Consider the following 9,538-nt stretch of genomic DNA (forward strand, 5'->3'; position numbering starts at 1 on the left):
TATGCGTATCATTTGCAAAATAATAAAGAAAGTTATTGAATGTGGAATATATTCAACACTGGTAAGCGAACACATACGCAGTGCCAGTGGTGATCTACTGATTTCAAAATGACGCCCTCTATTGTGCCCCAAGATTCGTTCGTTTTTGGTTTGTGTGTGTGGTCTGGTGATCTCGTTGATTTCTAGGTCATCAGTTTTCATTTTCATTGTCAATAATATTATTCAGTGGGTTTGTAAACCACAATGTATAGTTTAACATGTAAAGTTTATATAGAGAACAAAGAATTCTGATAAAAACGAAGTAAATCAAAATAATGGACAATAGATGGCCAAGTCAAGCTGAAATCGAGGCACTTGTGACCTTTACCCCCATCCAAAATGGCTGCGACCAGTTCGTTTGAGAAGTTGGCGTTACTTATCTTGCCAGAGAACTGTTACGATGAATTTTTCGTCAAGTTTAATTTCCTAGATGGTAAGTTGCTTGTCTTATCATGACAGTACAGATCATTGCTTTTCTAAGGCAAGTTCATGAGAGCGTAGTTCACTAAGTTGGTTCGAAGCTTGGTGGACTGAGTGGATTTCTTTATCATCTGCTGACGTGTTAGTCTCCTGTGACCTTCTGCGCTCAGAAGGTTACCGAACAAAAGCCATGGATGACAGTACCTCTTGTGCGCATCACGAGCCGTCGACAACACTATCATGTGAACTGTGGTCGTTTTAAAAGTTAGCAGAATATTGCCCGAGGGTCTGTTGCAGCTTAGTCTGGATGCCAACATGGTTTCTATCTAACTAACTAACTAACTAACTAACTAACTAACTAACTAATATTAAACCAAGTCTGGTCAAAGTCTCTCAATCAGCACAAAAAGTTTTCCATCCAATCAGTGAACCTCAACTGCTAGAGTGACGCAAACTGTGTATAAGTAGCATCCTGAGCTGACAGATAATATGCCATATTTGGACATTACATAACTGCACCCATTAAACACTAACTTTATAACTGTATCTATTAGGGACTGTAATGTTGGTTAGAATTTTGTGATTGATTAACAAAGACTTGATGTTAATGACTATGTGGGCGGCTGTGGATGAATTTTAAATTGCATCTCATGAATCTCTGGACTTCTAGAGTAGTGACTCTGACTATGCTGTGAGTGGAGGTGTAAATCGTAACGATACCGTATAGGAACTAGACTAGTTACAGCTTAGACTAGTCACTAGTCTAGTGGCGTGTATCATTGTAAGCAAAAACTGTTGTAAATTAGGTGTTGCTTTGATGTTGCTGTGGGGGTTTTGCCATGTCACTCTTCACACTCTCCATTCAATGGCTCTGTTTGATACAACCACACAGAAACAAATAAAAATTGCATATTCTACAATGTACACTAAAATTTGTTTGTTTATTTCATTTTAGACAAAATGTAGCAAGAAATTACGATCTCGCTATCTTTGTTTGAAACATGCAGTTTCTTATTGGTTTCTGTGTGTTTGTACCAAACAGGAAGAGTGAGACAGTAACTTGCAATGGGTTGTATATTGTGTTTGTGACAGTGATAAGATTATCATTGTATTATACATGTAACCACAGTCACCTGTGGACTAAGTTACAATACAAAAATGGTCCTAGCATGGAGGTAGATGCTACATGCAACCACAGTCACCTGTGGACTAAGTTACAATACAAAAATGGTCCTAGCATGGAGGTAGATGCTACCACAGTCATCTGTGTACTAAGATATAATTCAAGAATGGTCCTAGCATGGAGGTAGATACTACATGCAACCACAGTCACCTGTGTACTAAGATACAATACAAGAATGGTCCTAGCATGGAGGTAGATACTACATGCAACCACAGTCACCTGTGTACTAAGATACAATACAAGAATGGTCCTAGCATGGAGGTAGATGCTACATGCAACCACAGTCATCTGTGTACTAAGATACAATACGAGAATGGTCCTAGCATGGAGGTAGATGCTACATGCAACCACAGTCACCTGTGTACTAAGATACAATACAAGAATGGTCCTAGCATGGAGGTAGATGCTACATGCAACCACAGTCACCTGTGTACTAAGATACAATACAAGAATGGTCCTAGCATGGAGGTAGATGCTACATGCAACCACAGTCACCTGTGTACTAAGATACAATACAAGAATGGTCCTAGCATGGAGGTTATAGATGCTACATGCAACCACAGTCATCTGTGTACTAAGATACAATACAAGAATGGTCCTAGCATGGAGGTAGATGCTACATGCAACCACAGTCACCTGTGGACTAAGATACAATACAAGAATGGTCCTAGCATGGAGGTAGATGCTACATGCAACCACAGTCACCTGTGTACTAAGATACAATACAAGAATGGTCCTAGCATGGAGGTAGATACTACATGCAACCACAATCACCTGTGTACTAAGATACAATACAAGAATGGTCCTAGCATGGAGGTAGATACTACATGCAACCACAGTCACCTGTGTACTAAGATACAATACAAGAATGGTCCTAGCATGGAGGTAGATACTACATGCAACCACAATCACCTGTGGACTAAGATACAATACAAGAATGGTCGTAGCATGGAGGTAGATACTATGTGCAACCACAATCATCTGTGTACTAAGATTTAAGTCATTGATGGTCTTAACATTTAAGTAGATGCTACCTCCACTTCCTAGAAAACAAGATGGTGAACCTCCAATTATTTGTTATGATTTCAAAAACATTGAGACAAACTGAAACATTCACATGGTATAATGTATATGGTGTGGTATTGTAACCAGTGTTTATATTAAGGGCTGTAAGCAGGTAAAATCTACCTGAGTTCCGCTACCAGAGTTCTTCACCAAAGTTATGGTATAATGGGTTACTTTACTTCATTGGAAACTACACCAGTTTTACCATGATCTCTCTTTGTGTTACCATGGTTCCCCAACCTTAGCAACAACACTGGTAACCATATAGTGTGGTATGGTTTGAATAACTTTAAGTTTTACAGACATTGATCCCAAGGTGCATTCTTCCCTGTAAAGATGTATGTATCAGAAATTCTTCTCTCTTTTTTTCCGTAGTGCCATGTCTGAAGACAGCCATCAGCAAAGGCCTGGGAGCTATTATTATTTTAGGATCTGTCATAGGTATGTCATTTAAATGCTGATTAGTAACATGACAGAACCTCATGATGCACGAGTGCAAGTGTGGCATACTTGGGGTATTTGTACAATTGTTTGCAGTGTTCTCTGTGGCTGTATTATGACAAGTGTGGTGAGTGAAAATGCAGCGGAGAATACTACAAGCATGAGTGCAAATAATCCCTGAGTACCCACACTGGCACTCATGTGGCATAGGGTTCTGTTATTATTACGCAATTATATTTTCATTGTGTTTACTCCAAACAGCAAATTGTTTACAGAAACAATTATTCATTGGTGAACACTAAATATACATGATTCCTAATGCTTATTCCTTTCAGTGTAAAAAATCTCATGAATATTCATTGTTCAACCACAAATAATTATTTCTGCTGACTCCCATGATGCAGTAGCCCATTGCAAAGATACAATGTACCTATAAAGTCACAAGATCAACTTGATGTTTCTCCAAAATCACTAGTAATTGTAGGTGATGTAAAATCATGAAATGTCTCCAGTACCCATACAGTTTATGAAAATGTCGTTATTCGCTGGAGTGGCATTCCCTTTAATGCAGCAAAATGTACCCAAAATATATTTTTTAAAGATTGAGGGGGGAACTATACAATTCTAGATTATTTTGTTGACTGTATTTTGTGATTGATAACAGAGGGTGTTACTTGCTTATTTTATAGTAAAGCTACCACAGATTATGAAAATACTATCAGCTAAAAGTGGTAAAGGTATAAGTATGGTCAGCATCATATTTGAAATGGCTGCCATATCAGCAACATGGTCCTACAGTGTAGGCAATGGATTCCCATTTTCGTGAGTATTACAACTGCTTCAATTTCAATGAAATCAGGTATTAAACCGACACTAGCTGCAACTGTGACATTTGTTTTCATCAAATACACACATATATTCACTAAAAGGTGGTCATTTACTTATAAAAAGATGTTAATTAGTGGTCAATATTATCTGTAGGTAGTGTAGTGGTAATAATAATAATAATAATAATAATAATTTATTGTTTAAAGACCACTACACAAACATGTCTCAGCGGTCTGAACATTACAAAATGAGAAAGACTAGCAAAAGAGCAACAACAATAAAAATCTAGCATAAGAACACAATGAAAAGTTTAAAAGCATCTCTAAAAACAAAAACGGATTTTAAAACTTAGCAATCAATTTAAAAACATCAGCAATAGCATTGTTGGAAAATATACGTTTTAAGACTCTTCTTGAAAGGAGCAAAGTGGTAAATTCATATCCAATCTGATAAAATCTGATGTGGTGAAAGCGGTTATATGCTTTATTTACCTCAATTTCCATCATTTTGTGATGTTTGAATTTGTTCTGAGTGATCGCCACTTTCCCACAAGGCAGCAATCACTCAGAACAAATACAAACATCACAAAAGGATGGAAATAAAGGTAAATAAAGCATTTAGCTGCTTTCACCACATCACATTTTAATCAGATTGATTCAAATCTTGAGTGAGTGAGTGAGAGCTAGGTTTTGAATTTGTCACCATGTTAAAACTGTACTAATTGTAACTAGAGTATCATTTCCAATCAGACAACCACAATATATTCACTGAAAATTGTTAAAATACAAATAATTAGATATTGTACATGTTAACCTGTTGTCCATATTATAATCCATAAGTAGTACAGAAACAGGTTGAATATTCAGGAAAGAAATCTGTCACTGTATTTTTGAAATCAGTTTCTTTAATTTTGGGTACTTTATTTGTGAAAATGTTGACTTGATACATGTTTGAAGTGTTGAGATATTGACCAAGGATTGAAAATTAGCTCTTTTAACTAGAAGAGAGGTAATGTTGATCACCACACTAGATGTTCTGTCATATTTAAATTGATCAAGTGTATGCAAATTGTTATATTTAAATTGATCAAGTGTATGCAAATTGTTATATTTAAATTGATCAACTGTATGCAAATTTTGTTGACAGAGCCTGGGGTGAAGCTTTCTTCTTAGCTGTTCAGACCACTCTTATCGGGGCTTTGTGTCTACAGTTCAATGGAAAGACAGCATTAGCAGGAGTATTTATAGTAACATACTGCTGTATAATGTTTGTACTGCTATCTGGTGCAGTTCCACTCGAAGCCCTGGCAGTTCTACAGTCCATGAATATATTACTAGTTATTATAAGCAGGGTAAGTGTCCAAGACATCCTTTCTTTTTTATCTTCTATGGGAAATCAATCTATAGGCAAACTAGGATAGACACTAGAACTAAAGCTATTTGCTGATATACTATGATATGCTACTATGGAAATCAGGCTATTGGCAAACTAAGATAGACACAAACTAAAACTACTGCTAATATACTAGAATGGAAATCATGATATCAGCAAACTAAGATAGACACACAAGTGTAAAACTACTGTTGCAACATGTTCATATAAGCTGTCAATGAATGTCAATGTAATATTTGACAGTCGTAGAGAAAAGGATGTGCAACTGTGGCAAACAACAAATTTCAAAGGAAAAGTCTTATCTGACCATGATACGTCTGTTGAGATTCCATTCTAAAAATTCGCTAAAGACTTATTTTCACCTATTTTGCTGGAAGAAACAAAAACTTGAAAATAAATAAATGCATTCTTGTACATGAACACAGTGTACCAGTCTGCTAATTAATAAAAAATTAGTCTTTGAGAACTAGCTGAAAACTGTAAAATCGACAAATTTTCTAGTAGCAATAATATTTAAGTTTACAGTAATTCCATTGAATGCATTGTACTATAAGTGATGTCACATGCTTGGTAGCATCCCTGGACAGTCAATGGTGCAATTATACTCACGGTAGGATCACATCTTTGTAAACAAGCTTTTCTCAAGTGGTTGCACATTCAGTCTCATTCAGTGCTTGCATGTACGCTATAGTGAACCTCATTCAGTGTTTACACCTTCTTGATTACAAAATGATTACATCCATATAAGGCCTAACAAAAATATGTGTGGTTCCGATTTTGCTCAATTTTAGAATAGGTGGGTAAGTAGATTTTTTAGTTTATTTTTTGCACATTTTTTTCATATGTGAGTGTCTAATTCAGGTAGTTATGTTTTCCGTTGTTTTCCATTATGGTCTCTGTGTTTGTGATTTCTCCTCATCAGATGTACAGCCTTTACAGATTGGAAGAACAGTTTTATATTGTCTTTTTAAGTTGCTATCAGTTTCCGCATCCACTGGTTTTTTGCGAGACTTCACAATTTTCGCGATTTTGTTATTTTTGTTTATGTCTATCTATCTTAATAAACCGAAACCTTGATTACCAGAATAGTATCTCTGATATCAAAATGATAAAAATGTAAAAAAGTGTGTCCTTATTACAGGACCCTAGGCTATTCTGACTTACATGTAATATACCAAGAGTATAACAACTGAGAAGTTATCAGTTTCATTAAAAAATTTGTGATTTCAATTTCATCTGAGATGGTAAGACAGTAACGGTTATGATCAGACCTGCAGGCAACTAGGAAATAATAAGTTAAATAAGAAAAAGGTCAATCTATCAGGTATAATCTCTGTATTGTGTACTGTCATTAAAATATTCATAACTCAAAATAAAAATTGCATAATGGACAGGATTAGTATTGATAATTTACAATATAAAAGTCACACTGAAAGAATAGAGATATTTTGTATAGTCCTGAGGGATTTCCCAGTTCCCAATTTGAGTTTTTTACAATAATGCAGGGGTGAGAAGTAGGCATACAAATAATTAAGTTTGCTGTATTGATGCTTTGATATGCATGTCAATTGGGAAAGTGTTGTCTGACCCTTTGCATATTAGATGCCTTTAACACACTGATCTAATGAAGGCAATCTAGCGATTACAATATTTTAACACTTATGTAAAAATTGAGTCTCGAAGCGCAAGTGGATGAAAAGAAATCACTTTGCTTTCCTTAGGAATCTGAATTAAAACTACAGTAGGGTGCATAAGTTTAGTAAGTAAGACAAATATTATATTCAGTGTAAATATAAGTAAAGTGCAAATACTGACAAAAAAGCTAGCAAATATTGAAAATAAACACTCTAAAATGGAGACAAACAGAAAATATTGTGTATGAAACATTGCTATGGAAGGACTCGTCTGAAATATGGTGAAATCAAAAATCAAATCAAACTACTTTAAATAGTGACAAAGTGGTGACTAGCAAACATAAGTTCAATTTGCTGTTGGTATCTCTACAATTGCCAAAAAGCATTTTTGCCAAAACCTGAAAACAGTATGTGTGGACACAGAAGAATAATTGAATAATCCCGGAATCACACATCTTAAATTATGGAGAGTTTTCCAATACCTACATATCTTAATTGTTAATTGCATGTGATTCTTATATATTTCTATGCCTATGCTACCATTTATTTGAACTTGCAATGTATCATTCTATTTTAGTATACATGTATTTGTTGGTTTGTTAACCCACAGATTTCTTGGTAAAGTAATATTAATTCCAAATGTCAGTATTGTACTTACTGTACCCTTGCATGGTTAAATATAGTGTACATGTACAAATGCATAGTGAGACAAGGACATCTGAACTAAAGCAGTCTACACTTTGACTGTTCTACAGCTAAAGAAAGTAACCTGTGCAGATTTAGTAGTAGTAGTAGTAGTAGTAGTAGTAGTAGTAGTAGTAGTAGTAGTAGTAGCAGTAGTAGTAATAGTAGTAGTAGTAGTAGTAGTAGTATAGTAGTAGTAGTAGTAGTAGTAGTAGAAGTAGTAGTAGTAGTAGTAGTAGTAGTAGTAGTAGTAGTAGTAGTAGTAGTAGTAGCAGCAGCAGTAGTAGTAGTAGTAGCAGCAGTAGTAGTAGTAGTAGTAGTAATAGTAATAGTAGTAGTATTTTTTTTTTATAGTGACTTGTGACATTTTACAATAGGAATACACAAAAAGAAACATTTTTCACCCAGCCCTTTCAGGGCTTATAAGTCACTGTGAATCAAAATGTTACAGTACATCAAATAAGCAGTACAGTTGTCTTGTAAAGATATCATTTTAGGTTTCATCACAACAATGCAAAATATATACAAAATAAATTCCACCTTACTTGTATATAATCTTTCTTTTCTTCTGCTGAAGGCACTTTCAATAAATTTTGTGGCCGAATACAATTATTGATAATGAATATAAAACTCTTATCGTCAAATTTAACAGTCAGAATTAACAGTCAGAATTAACAGTCAGAATGGATACAATTGTTGCATATGTCTGTCTCTTGTAGAAGATTATCTGATAAACATAGATTGCTTACATGAAAGATGCTTGGAATCCCTGTCTTCATTTTGACTGACAAAATAAAAACCTACATGACATGGGTATATTACCCTGGAAAAATACTATGGTGGTATACCAAGCACAGGTTGGATTTGATCTTTACATACATGTATAGACACCTATCATGCATGAAGACATCTTTTTCTTTATTTTAAAGTTGTCATATGGATGAGGATTGGGTATTAATTTGGATTTTTTAATTTTTAAATCAATTTTATCATTACTTTATATTTGAAAAATCAATGTGAAACATTGTAGCTCAATAAATTGCAGTAGATTGATAAATATGTAAAAACTTTTTACACTCTTTTGAGTTTTTTTCCACTGAATTGAGCTACAAAGACAGACTTGGTCTATGTTATTTCACATTGATTTTTCAAGTACGACGCCATGATAAAATTGTTTTATAAATTAAAAATCCAAAATAAATATCCAATCCTCATCCATATGGCCACTTTAACTGAGAGTAGGTTAAAGTTTTTCATGAGCAAAGTAACAGTAAAAGTTGTAAGATTTCTATTACCAAGGCACACACACTACTACTCTAAGGGTTGCAGATACTGAAATATGTACTTGAATGAACTTTAATTTTCACCTCTTAATTTAAAGAGATGTGCCATAAATTTACAACAATGTCTTTCTGTTTTATCACACAGATGACCCAGGCATACAGTAACTATAGCAGTGGACACACTGGACAGTTGTCTCTGATCACATTCACGCTGCTATTCCTGGGTGCTGTCGCCAGGATCTTCACGTCAATCCAGGAAACCGGCGGTGATCCTTTAATTGTAGCCACTTACTGTGCTTCTACTACTTGTAATGGAATCATTGTATCCCAGATTTTGTACTACTCCAGTGCTAAAACCAAGACGGAATAGAGTAACAGGGTCCAAGGTGAAAGTTCATAGGTTATTGTAAATCTACATATTTTCACTACTAGAAAATTTTGCGATTTTAGTCTTCAGCTTGTTCTCAAGACTAATTTTTACTAATTACCAGATTGGTATATTGTGTTCATGTACCAGAATGCATTTTAGTCACTGCTTATTTTTGCATTTTTGTTTTTTCAGTTGGAAA

The 9,538-nt window shown here is 34.8% G+C and overlaps 1 protein-coding gene across 1 annotated transcript in view; it reads left to right on the forward strand.

The window, feature by feature from the left end:
* The first annotated feature begins 374 nt into the window (after window positions 1–374).
* LOC144442456 (mannose-P-dolichol utilization defect 1 protein homolog) overlaps window positions 375–9,538 on the forward strand; it is a 9,831-nt gene continuing 667 nt past the window's right edge. The window contains exons 1-5 of the mRNA XM_078131814.1: window positions 375–472; window positions 3,083–3,148; window positions 3,838–3,970; window positions 5,123–5,327; window positions 9,115–9,538. The exon at window positions 9,115–9,538 is cut by the window's right edge and continues 667 nt beyond it. Coding sequence (XP_077987940.1) covers window positions 379–472; window positions 3,083–3,148; window positions 3,838–3,970; window positions 5,123–5,327; window positions 9,115–9,339 — 723 coding nt within the window. The 5' untranslated portion in view covers window positions 375–378 and the 3' untranslated portion in view covers window positions 9,340–9,538. The remainder of the gene's footprint in view (window positions 473–3,082; window positions 3,149–3,837; window positions 3,971–5,122; window positions 5,328–9,114) is intronic.

Source organism: Glandiceps talaboti, chromosome 11, assembly GCF_964340395.1.
Source record: "Glandiceps talaboti chromosome 11, keGlaTala1.1, whole genome shotgun sequence".
NCBI classification, from domain to species: domain Eukaryota; kingdom Metazoa; phylum Hemichordata; class Enteropneusta; family Spengelidae; genus Glandiceps; species Glandiceps talaboti.